The sequence below is a fragment of the Garra rufa genome, chromosome 1 (genome assembly GCF_049309525.1).
Source record: "Garra rufa chromosome 1, GarRuf1.0, whole genome shotgun sequence".
Classification (NCBI taxonomy): domain Eukaryota; kingdom Metazoa; phylum Chordata; class Actinopteri; order Cypriniformes; family Cyprinidae; genus Garra; species Garra rufa.
The window spans coordinates 59,995,965-60,015,306 of NC_133361.1; the positions used below are offsets into that span (position 1 = coordinate 59,995,965).

At 36.4% G+C, this 19,342-nt stretch overlaps 1 protein-coding gene across 1 annotated transcript in view; it reads left to right on the plus strand.

Moving 5' to 3' along the window:
* Positions 1–1,764: 1,764 nt before the first annotated feature.
* LOC141318056 (ubiquitin carboxyl-terminal hydrolase 36-like) overlaps positions 1,765–19,342 on the plus strand; it is a 42,274-nt gene continuing 24,696 nt past the window's right edge. The window contains exons 1-10 of the mRNA XM_073833176.1: positions 1,765–1,876; positions 11,155–11,416; positions 12,646–12,867; positions 13,891–14,001; positions 14,999–15,101; positions 15,192–15,259; positions 16,678–16,748; positions 16,868–16,950; positions 17,100–17,211; positions 17,322–17,462. Of these exons, the coding sequence (XP_073689277.1) occupies positions 11,164–11,416; positions 12,646–12,867; positions 13,891–14,001; positions 14,999–15,101; positions 15,192–15,259; positions 16,678–16,748; positions 16,868–16,950; positions 17,100–17,211; positions 17,322–17,462 (1,164 nt within the window). The 5' untranslated portion in view covers positions 1,765–1,876; positions 11,155–11,163. The remainder of the gene's footprint in view (positions 1,877–11,154; positions 11,417–12,645; positions 12,868–13,890; positions 14,002–14,998; positions 15,102–15,191; positions 15,260–16,677; positions 16,749–16,867; positions 16,951–17,099; positions 17,212–17,321; positions 17,463–19,342) is intronic.

Below are 19,342 nucleotides of genomic sequence, written 5' to 3' on the forward strand. Positions count from 1 at the left end.
AGCTTTAAAGGGCTCTAAAGGATCACAGCAGAGGAAAGAAAGGGTCTTATCTAGCAAAACAATCGGTTATTTTCTAAAAAAAAATTACAATTTATATACTTTTTAACCTCAAATGCTCGTCTTGGTTAGCTCTGTGTGTACTCTGTGTAGACATTAAAAAGTATATAACTGTGAATGTTTTTAGAAAATAACTTATCGTTTCGCTAGATAAGACACTTCTTCCTCGGCTGGGATCATTTAGATCCCTTGAAGCTGCATTTTAGTTCAAACTCGTGGGCACCACAGAAGTCCACTATATGAAGAGAAATCCTGAAATGTTTTTCTCAAAAACACCATTTCTTTATGACTGAAGAAAGAAAAACATATCTTGGATGACAAGGGGGTGAGTACATTATCTGTACATTTTTGTTCTGAACTAGTGAACTACTTTACTACTAATAATTTCGATTGCAACTTTTCATGCATAAAAATGTTATAAGGACAACATGTTGTTTGTAAAATGTATATATATATATATATATATATATATTTAATAATCTTGGACGACAAGGGAGTGAGTACGTTATGTGTACATTTTTGTTCTGAAATTGGACTACTCCTTTAATGAATTTAAATAAGCTGTCTATTCTAGATCAATGGGTGTAAATGATAATTAATGATGTTCATGACACAAAAGCATATAGACCAGATATGGGTGTGCATCATTTTGTGTCCAATAGGAAACAAATTAATGGACTAGTTCGCCCAAAAATGAAAATTCTGTCAATAATTACGCACCCTCATGTCGTTCCAAATCTATAAGACATTCGTTCATCTTCAGAAATTAAGATATTTTGGATAAAATCCGAGACGGAGAGGAAGCACAGGGGGAGAAGAATTGTTGAATAAAGTCATTACTTTTGTTTTCTTTGCACACAAAAAGTATTTTTGTAGCCTTGTAAAATTACGGTTGAACCACTGACGATTGGTTATTTTCTTAAATTTTTTTTACAATTTATATACTTTTTAACCTCAAATGTTCATCTTTTCTAGCTCTGTGTGTACTCTGTGTAGAGATTGTATATAATTGTAAATGTTTTTAGAAAATAACATATGGTTTCGCTAGATAAGACCCTTCTTCCTCGGCTAGGATCATTTAGAGCCCTTGAAGCTGCATTTAAACTGCATTTTGGAAGTTCAAACTCGGGGGCACCATAGAAGTCCACTATATGAAGTTTTTCTCAAAAAACACCATTTCTTTACGACTGAAGAAAGAAAAACATATCTTGGATGACAAGGGGGTGAGTACATTATCTGTAAATTTTTGTTCTGAAAGTGAACTACTCTATTACTAATAATTTCGATTGCAACTTTTCATGCAGAAAAATGTACACTGTGTAAGGAAAATCATGACGTTATAAGGACAACATGTTGTTTGTAATATATATATATATATATATATATATATATATATATATATATTTTTTTTTTTTTTTTTTTTTTTTAATAACCTTGTCAATCCACTATTTTCTAGCGCCATCTGGCGACACCTTCGGTGTCCACGGACCCCAGTTTATAAATCTGTGCCAACACAGTGCAAGTCAGCCTTCCGTCCGCATATTCCGCGAGTAAACAACGCATGAATTGAAAGGGGGCCATGTTAAAAGTTAGACGGCAATCGATTTGCGCCCTCTGATTGGACGCTGGAGCTATGAATGAAGTGTGTCGTCAGAGCCGTGCTCAAAATTGATTGGCCGCTCCCTCACGTCAATCACGCGTGTACACGCCCTTTTATAATGCAGCATGGGGGAGAGAACGTAACAAAATGAAGGCTTCGTAGCGGAATATAGTCTTAACATCAAAACAGATCAAACGATTCGCGGTCATTCACGGATGGGTACGTATCTAATGTTATCCGCATGCGTTTAGAAGCGAATGACGGACGGATCTGTGTTAGTTCTTTAGAAAATGCCTATATCAGGGTTAGGAGCACATTGCAGCAGTATGAACGCCACGTTCGCTTTGTGAGGCGGCTCAGCTCAGGAAGTGAACCCTCTTATATCTGCTGTGAACACCTAGCTGGCCGCAATCATCGTCGCTACATTTGACAAACGTTGAATGCTCAATTTTGCAGAAACGGCGGAGGCTGTCGATGTAAAACGGCACTGTTTACGCTAAAGCAGATGCTAAAGTAGCTTGTTAGCTTGTACCTAGTGTGACTAGTAACGTTAGCTCATATAGGATCTCACTAGCGACTGCGTCGCAAAACACTCTCTCTACATTGACAGTAATAGTGCAGTCTTGTGGTAAACACTCCGAACCGAAGCGATTTAACGTTAGTCATTCCTAAACCGATGATCATGTCCTTGATCATCAGGGGTTTCTAAATGCACTGAATTTCTAATAGCTGCATTGTAATAGTCTCTAATATGTGCGCTGTAAATAACCTGTCAGTTGTCATATGCTGATAGCGCCCACCCGAGCTAGTTTACACAAAAGGGCAAAGTAGGTTTTTGGTACATTTTCAGGCCGTGTCTCAAATCCAGCTGCCTACCTAGAGCACATTGAGGCATCATTTGGCGCGTGCTGCACGTGCATGTGATGGCCAACCCGCGGTGGAAGTTGCTGAAACACTGTTTGTTAATGTATAAGTGAACACACAGAGAGACAGTAAGCACAGTGAATAAAGTAGAAGCTGGAAATCCGACAGCTAAACCGTAATAGTGGTTAGTATTACTAGTTAAATGCCACATGACACGAGTCCCCGTTGGACACGTGTTTTCAGCCGGAAATACAGTTTAGCCTTTAACGTTACCTCAGCGAGATACTGTATCATTGGGATATGTGACAATATTGGGATAGGACAATATTTGGTCGAAATACAACTGTTTAAAAATCTGAACCCTGACCCCCGGTTTCACAGACAAGGCTTAAGCCTAGTCCTAGACTAAAATTTAAGTCTGAGCTGTTTCAACAATCTAAATATTGAGAAAATCGTCTTTAAGTTGTCCAAATGAACTTCTTAGCAATGCATATTACTAATCAAAAATGAAGGTTTGATATATTTACGATAGGAAATTCCCAAAATATCTTCATGAAACATGATCTTTACTTAATATCCTAATGATTTTTGGCATAAAAGAAAAATCAATAATTTTGACCCATACAATGTATTTTAGGCTATTGCTACAAATATACCCCAGCGACTTAAGACTGGTTTTGTGGTCCAGGGTCACATATTTGAATAACGTATGTTGATAATGTAATGCTTTTAAGTTTTAAGGTTTTAAGTTACAACACAGCAAGAATATCACTTTCTTTTTCATGTGGACTTTCTTAATGACACAAATGTGCGTTTTATACTATATAGTGTGTTCTTGGCAGTTCTTCTGTGTGAAACATGTTTTACTGGATTAGTTTCATGGTTTCTAAACTATGTAAATTAAAGGAGTAGTTCACTTTCAGAACAAAAATGTACAGATAATGTCCTCACCCCCTTGTCATCCGAGATGTTCATGTCTTTCTTTCTTCAGTCGTAAAGAAATGGTGTTTTTTGAGGAAAACATTTCAGGATTTCTCTCCATATAGTGGACTTCTGTGGTGCCCACGAGTTTAAACGCAGCTTCAAAGAGCCGAGAAAGAATGGTCTTTTCTAGCGAAACGATCGGTTATTTTCTAAAAACATTTACAGCTTACATATTTTTTAATCTCAAATGCTCGATTTGCCGAGCTAGACTGAAGACTGAAGAAAGAAAGAGTCTGAGATGAACATCTTGGACAACAAGATGTTATGTGTACATTATTGTTCTGAAATTGAACTACTCCATTAATGAATTTAAATAAGCTGTCTATTCTAGATCAATGGGTGTAAATGATAATTAATGATGTTCATGACACAAAAGCAGAGACCAGATATGGGTGTGCAGTCATTTTGTGTCCAATAGGAAACAAATTAATGGACTAGTTCGCCCAAAAATGCAAATTCTGTCAATAATTACGCACCCTCATGTCGTTCCAAATCTATAAGACGTTCGTTCATCTTAAGAACACAAATTAAGATCTTTTGGATGAAATCCAAGAGCTTTCTGACCGTAATGGAAGCACAGGGTCACTCGGGGAAGAAGAATCGTTGTATAAAGTCATTACTTTTGTTTATTTTGCGCACAAAGTATTTTTGTAGCTTTGTAAAATCACAGTTGAACCACTGACGTTTTGCACATCAACTGTTTTACCGATGTTTATGGGCTTGGGAATATTTCAGTTACGTTGCTGTGTATGCAGGCTCAGAATGCTCTCAGATTTCATCCAAAATATCTTAATTTGTATAATCTTAGTTTGTAACAACATGAGGATAAGTAATTAATAACAGAATTTACATCTTTAGATGGACTATTTCTTTAACGGAGTTTGGACACTTTTTATTGGTGCACGACCCCCAGTGAAATACGTCCGTGGTTCCGGAAAAAATAGCTAAATTTACGGAATATTCTTGACTGTATTTAAACAATCACATCGTCTGTTTGCTATTAGCTGTTTAGAATCGGAATAAGCGATGCTACATTAGTCACGCTTTTGGAAAATGAGTCGATGCATGACAAATCGAGAAATGATTCTGTATCGATTCTGAGATTTTCCAAATGCTTTGTGGTTTTCTGTCAAATCTTAGTTTTTAACAATAGAAGGCACTGCATGCTTTAGAAACAGCCACAATTCTAACACACTTGATGCTAAAATTATCGTTCATTAAGTTCGAATTACAAAGGTGATTACATTAATCTTGAATCATGAGACTCTTTGAGAGAATTTGAGTGAGCGGTTAAACTAGAGCACCATCTGCTGTTAAAACTTAAACCTAAGCTCTGAATTGATTCCAGAGAGAATTGCGATGCATTTGAAATCAATTGGTGAATCGCCGCGATGCGTCAAATTATCGTCACAATCGTATTTTAATCAAAATTAATTTTGATTGATTTAGAGAGTTCATAGTAACGGCATACTTAATAAGACAGCAAACGAAAATCGTCCATTTACCGACAGTCCGTAAGCTTGCAAATATCTGCTATCATTTGTCAGCAATGAAGCGGCTCTTTATTGTGCGTACAGCTTGTTAATGACTCTCTACTGCATGGAAGGACAATTATGTCCATGTAATTTTATCAAAATATATCATTTTGTAGGGAGAACTGCTGAGAAAAAGCTAGAAGCAGTCCTGGTTTGGAGTGTGTTTTGTCTTTGTATGTGTTTAACTCTCGAATGATTTATAAGATGTGTTATTAATTATTAATTGTATTGATTCCCCTCATTCTCTTGATGTTCTTGACATATACTTGTTAATTATTCATCTGCATGTTAGTCATGTTGTATTTAGTATACTAAATTATAAATCATTTTAGCATAAAAACCTGAGCATTGAGGTTTCTATATCGTTTCCTTGAGCGCAGTTGAAACATATGAATAGATTCTCAGTATAATAGATTTTAAGATCTGCTTTTGAATATATTCATATAGTATTGGATGCCCGTGAGAACAGATGTCTTAATGCACACGCGCTGCACACAGGCGCAGGTTGTTACATCACTGCTTTTGGCTGACCGCAGCTTGTGCAGGGCTGTGTCACCATTAATCGCAAGCGCACATGAAGGTTAGACTGCCCTTGTGGCTTTGATGCATGTGCAGCCCGCTCGCTGCTCCTCTGCTTTGTACGTCAGCACTAGACCTGATGAGTAAGCCCATGCTGGACCAAACTCAGCCTTACTGTTCTTCTGTGTCCTGAATGCACCAACATGTCCGCTTAACGAATTACAGCCTCCTAAAAAGAGATGCTTTGTGATTATTTCTAAAGAACCTGGTTATGATTGATATTTTGAGGCTAGGAGCTATTTTATGTTGTCAGTTCTCAGTAATGTCTTTGTTCTTAATTAAAAAAGAAGTTTAGTTTAGTTTATTAAGATCCCCATTAGCTGCTGCAAAAGCAGTAGCTATTCTTCCTGGGGTCTCTAGACTTCAAAAAAAGTATTCTTTTACCATAAAACAATACATTATACAGACAAAATGGAGTGCATACATTCATAGGTGACAGTACAACAACGTACTAAAAAAAAACAATAAAACAACAGCTGTACATTATTCATTATCACAGTTACAGCTATGCTACTGTAGGGTTCATAATTTTCACAGTGTTTTCCCTCTCTTCAACCATTCTTGACAAAAAAGCACCAAATATAAATAATAACAGTTATTCTAGTGTAAATAAAGTCTTACAGTGTGTTCACACGCTTCCCATTTACTTTGAATGGGTGACGTCAAGCGTTGCCGAAAAGAAATGTGGATCCGTCGGCGGCGCTTCACTTGCGTTGCTCGCGGCAGAAGTTGAGAATTTTTCAACTTCTGCCGCGAGCAACGCCAGTGAAGCACCGCCGACGGAAGCGTCAATCAGGATCGCTCTATGCAAACAGTAGCCAGGTGACAGCCAATCACGTTCGTCCTGTTCAAGAGCAGCAAACGGTCTAATTTCATTGGCTGACGCTGCTATGACCGTGGCGTCAGTGCCAAACTTCAGCCACGCCTTCCGTCAAGCGTTGACGCTGACGCCCCGTGTGAACGTACGGTTAATCTTTTACGAAAAGTCATTGCATTCATTCCCAAAATCAAAAATGCGGAAGAGAAGTCCATGCCACCATTGGTCTATACTGCACTGTCCTTTGCATACTGGTTACAAAAAACGACTCTCGAGTGGAATATTGATGCACAGCACTAAAAACTGACAGTCTGCTGTAAAGTATTTCTGGCATTTTTGTAACAATTTTTCTAACAAAGTTGGTAACACAATAATTGATCCTACCTTTTACACTAAGCCAAACTAGCCTGGTATTCAGTTCTCTAACACTAGTCCTGAAAGGGCAGCTTAAAACTACACGAGCTGCTTTATTTTGAGCAACTTGCAGTTTGCTTAAATTAATTTCAGTTGTACTTGACCAAATAATTGAACAATAATCTAAATGCGATAAAACTAATGATTCTACTAGTGTTTTCATCACTCGATTTGGAATACATTTTCTACAGTGCTTGACAACTGCCCGACTCCTGCCCATTTCAATAATATTTGATTTATGACTATTCCAATTTAACAAACTGTCAACAGTCACAACGAGTAGCTTTACCTCAGTGACCTGTTCTGTTACAATACCCCCCACAGTCAGACCCAACACAGGCGGATCTTTTAACAGATACTTGGATCCCAACACCATACATTTACTTTTCCCTGCATTAATCACCATTTTATTGTCCCTAATCCAATTTTCAATTCGTTTCAGTTCTACTTGTAAAATATTAAGTTCAACAGGGGTTTGCGCAGACGTATAAATAGTCGAATCATCTGCATATAAAGCCATGGTGGAATTCTCCAAAACAAAAGGCAAATCATTTGTAAAAATATAAAATAAAAGTGGCCCAAGGCAACTCTCTTGTGGCACACCACAATCAAGAGTCTGTATACCAGATTTACTCCCATTAAATGTTACAGTAAATTCCCTAACATTAAACATTAGGATTACACAATTATGTAAAATGATATTTATGATGAGGTCCCATTGTTAGACTTTAGTTGCCCACAGGCAATCCAAGATGTCTTCATCATAACAGATTTGTGACTCTGGACCACAAAACCAGTCTTAAGTAGCACGGGTATATTTGTAGCAATAGTCGAAAATACATTGTATAGGTCAAAATTATAGTTTTTTTCTTTAATGCCAAAAATCATTAGGATATTAAAGGAGAACTCCGGTGTGATTTTGACCTAAAGTGTATTGAATCATGATACCGAGTGTGAACGTACCTTGCATATCTCATCTCGGTTTGTGTCCTGCAGTCCGAAATCTGGGGTCAGTTAGCCGATGCTCACAACAGGTTTTCAATGAGAGTCAATAGGGCATCGAAGTAGCCATGTAAATAAATCACTGTTTTTTTACGCCATTTACGAGGCACAAAGTAGCTCCACACTTCATTTGGTAGACTTCCAAGGGCCCTGACATTTAAAACGAGACACTGAGAACTCAGAATAAGCTCCGGTAGTTGATTTACAAGAAGATTTATACAGACATTTTCCACCAGAAACAGACCATCTTGAATTTAGTCACGATAAGTTGAGTGTCGAGCACCAAGGAATTTATCAGGTTATCAACTTATCAGGTTGTAGTTTCCTTCGTACTCGACTTATCGTGACTAAATTCAAGATGGCGGCGACCGGTCTGTTTCTGGTGGAAAATGTCTGTATAAATCTTCTCGTAATTAAACTACCGGTGCTTTTTCTGAGTTCTCAATGTCTCGTTTTAAATGTCAGGGCCCTTGGAAGTCTACCAATGAAGTGTGGAGCTACTTTGTGCCTCGTAAATGGCATAAAACAGTGATTTATTTACATGGCTTCTCCGATGCCCTGTTGACTGTCAATGACAACCTGTTGTGAGCATCGGATAACTGACCCCAGATTTCGGACTGCAGGACACAAACCGAGATGAGATATGCAAGGTACGTTCACACTCGGTATCATGATTCAATACACTTTAGGTTAAAATCACACCGGAGTTCTCCTTTAAGTAAAGGTCATGTTCCATGAAGCAATTTTGTACATTTCAAGCCATAAATATATCAAAACCTATTTTTTTTATTAGTAATTTGCATTGCTAAGAACTTAATTTGGACAAGTTTAAAGGCAATTTTACTCAATATTTAGATTTGTTTCTTTTTTTTGCACCCGATTCCAGATTATTCAAACATTGTTCTATCCCAATGAACTACACATCAATGGAAAGCGTATTTATTCAGCTTTCAGGTGATGTATAAATCTCAATTTCAAAAAATCGACCCTTATGACTGGTTTTGTGGTCCAGGGTCGCATTTGGAGAAATGTAGCATTACATCATTTGCTCATAAATGGATCCTCTGTGGTGAATGGGTGCCGTCAGAGTCCAAACAGCTGATAAAAAAAACATCACAATGGTTCACACCACTCCAGTCCGTTAGTTAACATCTTATGCATGTTTGTAGTGATGTTCCGATACCCTTTTTCCCTTCCTGATACTGAGTGTATATACAGCTGTAGATACTTCTAGCCCTGTATCAGTTGATAAAATTATTTTATGCTGTGCTTCAGACTTACACGTTAATAAAACATGAACAAATATATACAGTGAACTAGAGTGTTTTTATTATCTAACATACATTTGACAGTATTTCTATAGTTGGCATTACTACTTCTGGTTTTCTGACGTACATCAGCGCTGTTTATAAGAGAATTCTGGGCAGAATTCAAACGCTTCTCACTGGATCTTGCAGCAGTAACGGTGTCGCCAAATCAGCTCCCGAATAAAGCTGTTCTGGGCTTGTCCAAGCTTGTCAAACTTGGCGCGGTTTAGCTTAGCTTTCGTTTCGTTTGCCGCTGAATGCAACAGAAATGGCAGAGCTTATGAGTTGAACAACGCACTGGTCATGCCAGTGTGACCGCTCACAAAAATTAGTGAGCGGTAAAATTATTCTTCTGCTTGTGGCAACACAGCACAACTTCCTGTGTTTGGATTCTGAGCAGCGAAGAAGAATTGACTTTCAATTTGCAGCGTTAAGCAAAGCTAGCGGGCATAACTAGGTCTTGTGTTTTTTTTTTTTTTTTTTTTAAAAGGTATCGGGTTGGTACGTGGGTTCAGGAACTCGCCGATACCGATTCTAGATTATTTTGTGGTATTGGTGGCATTTCTGATACTAGTATCTCTACATGTTTGTAAAAAACAAATTCATCAAGATGTTTTAACTTCAGACCGGCTATAATATGAGTCCACTATCCATAATACTGCCTTCTCTAGCGGAAAAAAGTCATTTTGTCTAAAGCAGGAAAGGAATATGCACTGATTAGGCACCATTTACAAACCAAAACAGTACTAAGCAAATATGTTGGTTGATTTTGACGTTAGACGAAGACGAGAACAACAGGGAGGAGACGTTTATGGATTATGGACTATTGGCCAGAAGCAATGGTTTGAAGTTTAAATACCTTTAAAGAATCATCACAATTTTTTTTCTGGAAGTAAACTTCTCTGTTAATGATGTATTTGTTTTTTACTAATGCGCAGCTTTTCTCTTCACATGATGTTAATTGATGGACTGGAGCCCTGTAGATTAATCTTGGGGATTATTGTGACTTAAAAAAATACAGCAGATTGTTGTTAGTTCATGTTAGCTTAGGTTACAACAACCTTTTGATTTTAATAATTCTACATGTTAATAAAAGCTTTAATTTAGAAGTGTTGTGTTTTGTTCAGTGTTAGTTCATATTGACTAATGTTTGTTAGGATAGGGCAATTTTTGTCCGAGATACACCCATTTTCAAATTCTGTTTATCCTCAAACGCAGTCACAGCAATACCTGGTAGGTGTGCACTTTTCCTCAGTAGCAGTGCTGTAGCTGTTATGTAACAACACAGTGCCACGTCCTAACTGTTCACCTATTGGATTCATTTCAGACACAGTGCTTAGATGCTACATTTTATGTAGCTTTGTGTAGTTATTATCTGTCAAGGCACGTAAAAGCTCTGTTAATGCAGCGTTGTGGTTTGTGGGTGAATGACACTGTGTTGTTCTTGGTTTCAGCACATGTACAGGCTGCTGTTTTTCAAATTGGGGCTTGCTCAGTTTGTCAGTTTCATGATACATTGGCATAAACTTGAAGCTATTATACTAGAATTGCTTACTTGCCAACAAGCTGGTTAGATGCGTCAGATTTGTTGCTCTAGATGAATGGTATACTTGCTTTGAAGAATTAGAAATCATTGGTTTGTTACAAGAAATACCAGAAACTTCTGGCTAAGCAACTTATACACTACCAGTCAAAATTGTGTGAACAGTAAGGTTTTTAAAGAAGTCTCTTCTGCTCACCAAGACTGCACTTATTTGATCCAAAGTACAGCAAAAACAAATAGAAAGCAGTAATTTTAAATAGTAACAATATTACTGCTTTTGCAGTTTTTTTTTAAAAGATCAAATAAATGCAAAAATGTAATTAAATTAAAATACAGAATTTAAAAATTGTACTGTTCAAAAACTTTTGACTGGTAGTGTGTTTATAAAATAGGTTTTTAAAAATGTGTCTGTTTTCCTAATTAATGCTCTTTCTTTCTTTATCATTCATCAGTGACAAATAATGCCGATAGTTGACAAGCTCAAAGAGGCCCTGAAGCCGGGCCGCAAGGACTCCAGCGATGAGGGCGACCTGAACAAGTTGTTGGCTTCAAACGCAAAGAAAGTGCTTTTACAGAAGATCGAGTTTGAACCTGCCAGCAAAGGCTTCAGCTACCAGTTGGAGACCCTCAAGACGAAATATGTGATCCTGAATCCCAAGAATGACGGAGCAGCGGCACAGAGACAGACTGAACCTGCTCAGATTAAGAGACAAAGTAAGATCACCAGCGCCACTTGAAGGCTTACAGAACTGAGACCCATGTTTTTCTTTTCTTTTTTATTTGGTTTATAATTGTCAGTATGGATTTGTATTTTCTTAAACGGCATTAAATTAACAAAGAGATTTGAACAATCATTAGACAATAATCATTAGATTCAAGCTAAAAGCATTGGGTTCTAATATTTTCAGCTTCTCTGGTAAGAAGTTTTATTCTTATGATACCCCTGAAAAGGTTTTTAATCAAGTTAATTCATATTTAGTTGTAGTTTTATTTTAGGGAAAATCTGTCTTAAACGTTTTATTTCTGTCAAAATTGCCAAAAAATAAAAACTCTCTGAAATCAGTTTTTCTCAAACTCGGGCCAATAGATAATGCTATTGTAATTTGGAGAAATTACAATGGTTGTTGGATGCATTAACATTCCCGATCAAATGGGTTTCTATTGAAATGACTCTATTTCATCTTTAAAAATTTGCTGAACAATGGTTACCCCACATTAAAGGATTAGTTAAACTAAATTTTACAGATAATGTACTCGCACCCTTGGCATTCAAGATGTTCATGTCTTTCTTTCTTCAGTTGTAAAGAAATTATATTGTTTGAGGAAAACATTTCAGGATTTCTCTCCATATAATGGATATGTATGGTGCCCCCAAGTCTGAACTTCCAAAATGCAGTTTAAATGCAGCTTCAAATGGCTCTAAATGATCCCAGTTGAGGAAGAAGAGACTTATCTAGCGAAACGATTGGTAATTTAACGCCCTTTAAAAAAAAAGGTAAAACAGCTTTGTAGGACGAAAGACGAAAACGAGATGGGAGTTTTGACAAGACAAGCATTTGAGTTTAAGAAGTATATAAATTGTCAATTTGTTTAAAATAACCGATCATTTCACTGAATAAGACCCTTCTTCCTCGGCTGGGATCATTTAGAGCCCTTTGTAGCTGCATTTTGGAAGTTCAAACTTGGGGGCACCATACATATCCATTAGAAATCCTGAGATGTTTTCCTCAAAAAACAATTTCTTTATGACTGAAGAAAGACATCTTGGATGACAAGGGGGTGGTGAGTACATTATCTGTAAATTTGTTCTAGAAAGTAAACTAATCCTTTAATAATGAACCAAATCACACATGCACATTGTTTTGATTTTTAGTGTTTATACGATTTCTAATGCAAGCGTAGGTATTTCTCTTTTAATAGACTGAGCTTGTCTTTTCCAACAGTCTCAGAAAGCCTGAGCGTTGGGCAGAGCGATGGCATTCCTGCTCCGCAGAAGATGCTCTTCCCTGGGAACAAGCTGTCCATGAAGTGGGAACGGGTGTATCGGGTTGGAGCCGGCCTCCACAACCTGGGCAACACCTGCTTCCTCAACTCCACTGTGCAGTGTCTCACCTACACCCCACCGCTGGCCAACTACCTGCTCTCAAAGGAGCACAGCCGATCCTGTAAGCAAAAGCTTAACTGAATATAAGGCCAGAAACATACTCTAAACTAGCACGCAAATCTGAATGATTGAACAGCATGTTGAAAACCAGCATGTGGTAAAGAATCAAGTACGTGAAACTTGTTTAGAGCAGTGGTTCTCAACCATTTTGACCCCTAGGCCAAAATGTACGACAAGGAATTTCTTCTGTAATTGTTTTCAAACTTTTTTTTGGTTTACATAAAATAGACAATATATTCGGATGAAAAAAATTTGGTTGGAAGAAATAATCCAAGTGATTTAAAGAATTGAATGTATTTCAGGGATCTCTCTGTTTTTTTTTTTTTTCCTCATTCACATTTGTTCTAGAAATTGTTGTGACTTTTCCATGTCTGGAAATCACACTTTTAAATCCTCTCATATACAGTAACCTGGTTTCCAAAGACTTGTGGGTACTCTGGGTCCTAAATAACAATGACGATTGTTGAAAGAATAAATTAGACTAAGACGTATTCATGATTTTTTTTGTTTTTTTTTTTAGCTGTTTTGGCTCATTTTGAAGCATATTTTGTATTTTAAATCATATTTGAAGTTTTCTAAGGACCCCTAGTGCGTCACGAGCCCCAGGTTGGGAACCACTGGTTTAAAAAAATGTGTCCCTGGACCACAAAACCAGTCTTAAGTAGCACAGGTATATTTGTAGCAATAGCCAACAATACATTGTATGAGTCAAAATTATCGATTTTCTTTTTTGCCTTAAATCATTAGGATATTACATAAAGAATCATGTTCCATGAAGATATTTTGTAAATTTCCTACCATAAATATATCAAAACATAATTTTTGATTGGTAATATGCATTGCTAACAACTTTACTGAACTGAAATTAACAACTTTAAAGGCAATTTTCTTAATGTTTAGATTTTTTTTTGCATCCTCAGATTCCAGATTTTCAAACAGTTGTATCTCAGCCAAATATTGTCCTATCCTAACAAGCCATTTTGTAGAGATAGCTGGTGTAACATCTACCTTTTGTCTCCTTTAGGTCACCAATCTGGATTCTGCATGATTTGTGTAATGCAGAACCATATCATCCAAGCCTTTGCCAACACGGGCAACGCCATCAAGCCTGTATCGTTCATCCGAGATCTGAAAAGTAAGAGCATCTTCTAATAGCTGAACCAAGTTTGTTAGAGCAAGCATGCGGCACTTCCAAACAGTGTTGTTTTCGTCAACGATGACGATGACGAAATCATTTCGTTGACGCCACTTTTTTTCATGACGATAGCGAGACGATGACGAGATAAAAATGGCTCGTTGATGACTAAAACATGACGAGACGTGTGTGAGTTTTCGTTGACGAGACGAGAATAGACGAAAATGTTAGTGGGTGGTCCGTCAGACGTTTAAAATGCATGACATTTCCGCTTATTGTGCATGCCAATTAAAACTTAAAAAGTATCTGACGCTATGGCAAGCCGTTCTAGCATTAAATACTCTTTGCTATACTAGTATGGCAAGCCGTTTTAGCATTCCATCCTTGTTTGTCTTTTATGTTTTAAAACATTCCTTCATTATTGTAATTATTGGTGAAAATAGTCGATCCGGAAGCTCACATTGTGTTGAACTATAGATCTGCTATTTTCAGAACTTACAAGTGACACTACCCAACAGCAAAATACTTACTGACCTACATTAATTTGTTAAAAGACTACTTTTTTCCCTGTTTTTGACTAAAACTAGACTAAAACCTTTTTGACTTTTCGTCGACTAAAACTAGACTAAAACCTTCTTGACTTTTCTTCGACTAAAATTGGACTAAAGCTATCACATATTGAAGTGACTAAAATTTGACTAAAACTAAGAAGCATTTTAGTCCAAAAGACTAAGACTAAATCTAAGATGGTTGTCAAAAACAACACTGCTTCCAAATGGCTTTAAGCTAAGAGATGACTTACCGGTTACAGGAAGTGCTGCTGATGACTACTGTGGTAGCCTGTGACTAAGTGTTGAGTCATGAGATTGTGTTCTAGATACTCTCGGGAGTTTCGTTTCTGTTCATTATCACATCACTTCTCCTTTCCTGTCTCTCCTTTTCCTCAATTATCCTCTAAAATAACCTGATTTTTATTTTGATTTTTTAAACCCTTCAGAAATTGCTCGCCATTTTCGGTTTGGGAGTCAAGAGGATGCCCACGAGTTTCTGCGTTACACCATTGATGCCATGCAGAAAGCTTGTTTGAATGGATATCCCAAGTAGGTCCACTACCTTAACTAATTTACTGCAGTAACTCAAGTTTTTTGAGTTTGCTGGATCAGAGGAATGATGCGTCTTTCTGTTCACAGATTGGACAGACAGACACAGGCCACCACGCTCGTCCACCAGATTTTTGGGGGTTATCTGAGGTCTAGAGGTAAGCACAGGCATCACATCAATTGTAATGGTAAACGTGTTGCATTGAGAGCCAAGAGTGTGTTACCCAATAGAAATGGGGTGATTCGCTGGCTCTAGAAAATTTGTCATTAAACATTGTGAACATATGTGTTTTTTTTAGTCTTAAATTTGCCTGACGTAATGAAGTGATGATAGAAATATTACCTAGCTTTATAGATCTTCAGTGTCACATGATTCTACAGAAATCATATGCTGATTTGCTGTTAAGGCAACATTGTTAAAAAAAAGGTACAGTTGAAGTCAAAAGTTCACATACACCTTGCAGAATCTGCAAAATGTTAATTATTTTAACAAAATAAGAGAGATCGTACAAAATGCATGCTATTTTTTTTTTTTTTTTTTTTTATTCGGTACTGACCTGATTAAGGTATTTCACATAAAAGACATTTCCCGTTCCAGCTTGTTTCTTAATATGGTGTTGTTACCTGAATGATTCACAGCTACATTTATTTATTTTTTTGTTTAGTGATAGTTATTCATGAGTCAACTATATGCAACGATTACAGAAGGTTCAAACACGCACTGATGCTTCAGAAGCAAACACAATGCATTAAGAGCTAGAGGTGTGAAATTTTGAACAGAATGTTGTACAGAAGATGTACATTTTTCTTATTTTGCCTAAATATCTTTTTCTTTGTCTTTTTTCCATTTAGTACTGCTCTACAGAAGCTACATAAGATACTTACACGTTCCCCAGAAGACAAAATAAGTTAAATTTACCCTGATCTTCGAATTCTTAATGCATTGTGTTTCCTTTTGAAGCATCAATGAGCGTTTAAACCTTTTGTAATAGTTGCATGTGAGTCCCTCATTGTGAAAATATGGCTCTCAAAATCATACAGTCATTGCTGGAAAGGGTTCAAATAGACAAAAATGCAGAAAAAACAAGGAATTTGGCGGGCAGTTTAACTATTCAGGCCAAGCAACGGACTCATGAACAACTATTACTAAAAAACAACAACAAAAAACAGCTGTGGTTCATTCAGGTAACAGGTTGAACAGGGTAATTTTTATGAATTAAACTATTTTCTCTTGTGGACTATATGTAAATGTCTTTTATGTGAAATCTTATTCAGGTTTGTACTGAACATTTTGTATGATCCCTCTTATTTTGGTAAAATAATTAACAAGGTGTATTTAAACTTTTGAGTTCAGCTGTATGCTACTTCATATTTAATATTTTTTAAAGATTCTTTGAACAAAGTTCAAAACGACAGCATTTATTTGAAATATAAATCCTATATGATCTAATACATGCCTTTGTCATTGTTATAATCAATTTAATGAATTATGGCTAAATTAAAATGATAAATGTCTTTTACAAAAACCGATCTTTTGAGGCATGAATCTGTATCTACATTTTCTCTGTTTTTGCAGTGAAGTGCACTATTTGTAAAAGCGTGTCGGATACGTATGACCCATACCTGGACATCGCTCTGGAGATTCGGGTGAGATTCTGAATTAGTTTTTTCAAAGCCCTGTGTGCACGTCAGGATGATGAATGTCTTTTGTCCCAGACTGAAATCTCCTCTGAATAACATTAACTCTCTCTCTCTTTCCGTTTTAGCAAGCGGCCAACATCGTTCGTGCTCTGGAACTATTTGTCAAGTCTGACGTTTTGAGCGGCGAGAATGCCTACATGTGTGCCAAGTGAGTTGTACACCCATATTCAAGTGTCTTTCTTTGAAGTTTTTACAATATAGTCAAAACGTACTCATCCAGTCAAGTTCTTAATCCAGAAGCATTCATACCACATTAGCGTCTCCAGAACCACAGCTGTTCCTCATTTCTTGCTTTAGATGTAAGAAGAAGGTTCCAGCGACTAAGAGGTTCTCAGTTCACAGAACATCAAATGTGCTGACACTGTCACTTAAACGCTTCGCCAACTTCAGCGGAGGAAAAATTACCAAGGTATCAGCCTAGACATGCCACTAACATGCAAAACACGAGTATAGTCTGTGATCAACCTACTGATTGATGGTTTTTCTTATATTTTTCTTTTTTTTTTTTTTTTTTTTTAGGAGGTTGGCTACCCAGAGTTCCTGAACATTCGTCCGTACATGTCCCAGAACACTGGAGATCCAGTCATGTATGGTCTTTATGCTGTCCTTGTGCACTCAGGGTACAGTTGCCATGCTGGACACTACTACTGCTATGTCAAGGTAAGCACCATGTGATGGCTTTCAAATAAAACGCATTAATTTTATATATATATATATATATATATATATATATATATATATATATATATATATATATTAGGGCTGTGCAATTAATCGCAATCGCAAAAAAATCGCGATTTAAGCACATGCGATTTCTAAACCGCACAAGGCTGCGATTTTATCTATCCCCCCAACGGCACCCCCGCCCCCCTTGAACGTCAAGTTCATTTTATTTTCGATATAGCGCCACATCACAAATAGAAGTCATTTAAGGTTATCTTTCCTATAGAACAGGTCTATACATAGTTCTTTTATTAAGCATACTAAATTGCCTTATGTTATTTATCTCATTTACACTAAGGCATGTCATTTCTGTCTCTTCATGGTCGCGTGATTACAATGTCTCCTCCACGAAAACACGGACTGGATCGCGGACTCCATTCATAAAAACCTAATCTACTATAGCGCGGAATGCCACGTAATTCGTCGATTTTTGGATTAATAAATCAAAAGTTGGTCTGTCACTTAATTCAAATCGCGATATGGACTAGTGTCTGTGAAAACTTAAATGCAAAAAGACCGTTTTAATATGAATCCTGCATGTTCCGTTTGCTTCTGTATGCAAGAATGATGGAGACGCGTTTTATTTCTTTACTACATGCAGACTGAAGCACACGTGACGCTCCCGCTAATTTTTGGCATTTGCGATTCTCACACGAACAGATAAACTCAATCGCCAAATCGCTGCTGTGAGTTTCACTTTTACCGTTTCATTTGAGAAAACTAGCATCATATACACAAAGAAACTTCACGGCAAACTGTCAAAATAAAAGTACGGTTTAACATGTAACAGAACAATATTAGTCCTGTATTACTTTTGTACAGTATGATGTAGGTGTTTATATATTCCTATTTAAATAATTTACATAAAACAATATATATGATAAAAAAAATTACAACAAGATTAACCACTTAATTATTATTTAAACGTTTTAAACTAATTATAATTTTTCTTCCACACATTGATTTTAACAGTAAATTTCTGTTTGTTTCACAAAAATTAAAAGGGTTTATTTTTCATTTGATTAAAAATAAGTAAATGTTTATGCTTTTTCATTATCAGAAAAATTAAAACATAATTTCTAAATAAAAAAAAAAAAAGCAAAAGATTTTAGAACCCTCAAAATGTTAAAATAGAGAGTTTTGGACTTATTTTTCCACTGAAATGAATGTATTCTTTATTGCACAAAGTAGGCTAAAGTACCGGGAAAAAAAGTAAAATGGCTTATTTATTTTATGTTGTCTGTTTTAAAGACAATTTTACTACAGTTTTGTTTATTAAACTTAATACTATGTTATTTCATGGTGAAATGTTTTGTTATCCACTTCTTGTGCACTGAATACATTTAGAATGTATGTATGTAGCTTGTTTGAAAAAGCAAAAAAAAAAAAAGCAAAAAAAAAAAAAAAATCGCAAATAAAATCGCAATCGCAATATTCCTTCAAAAAATCGCAATATGATTATTTTGTCCATATTGCACAGCCCTAATATATATATATAAATAACATATAACATATAATTGTAATATCTGTAGTATATTTCCAAGTGACCCAATGTGTAGCTAATTGGGATCTGATTGGATCACTTCTTACTAGTACTGTGGTGGTACCATGTTTTAGTGATCAAGTGTATTACCTTGGTTTACCATGGTACTTCTGTTGGTACGTGTCCCAGATAACACAAAAACCACAATTTATATATTATATTATTTGTGGTAAAACTGTCATTATAGAGTGCAAATGTTGGTTCTGGAAGAAACAATCTAATTTAGATCTAACTTAAGAACCGTTACAGACAGACCTTCTTTGAGCTCAGAGGT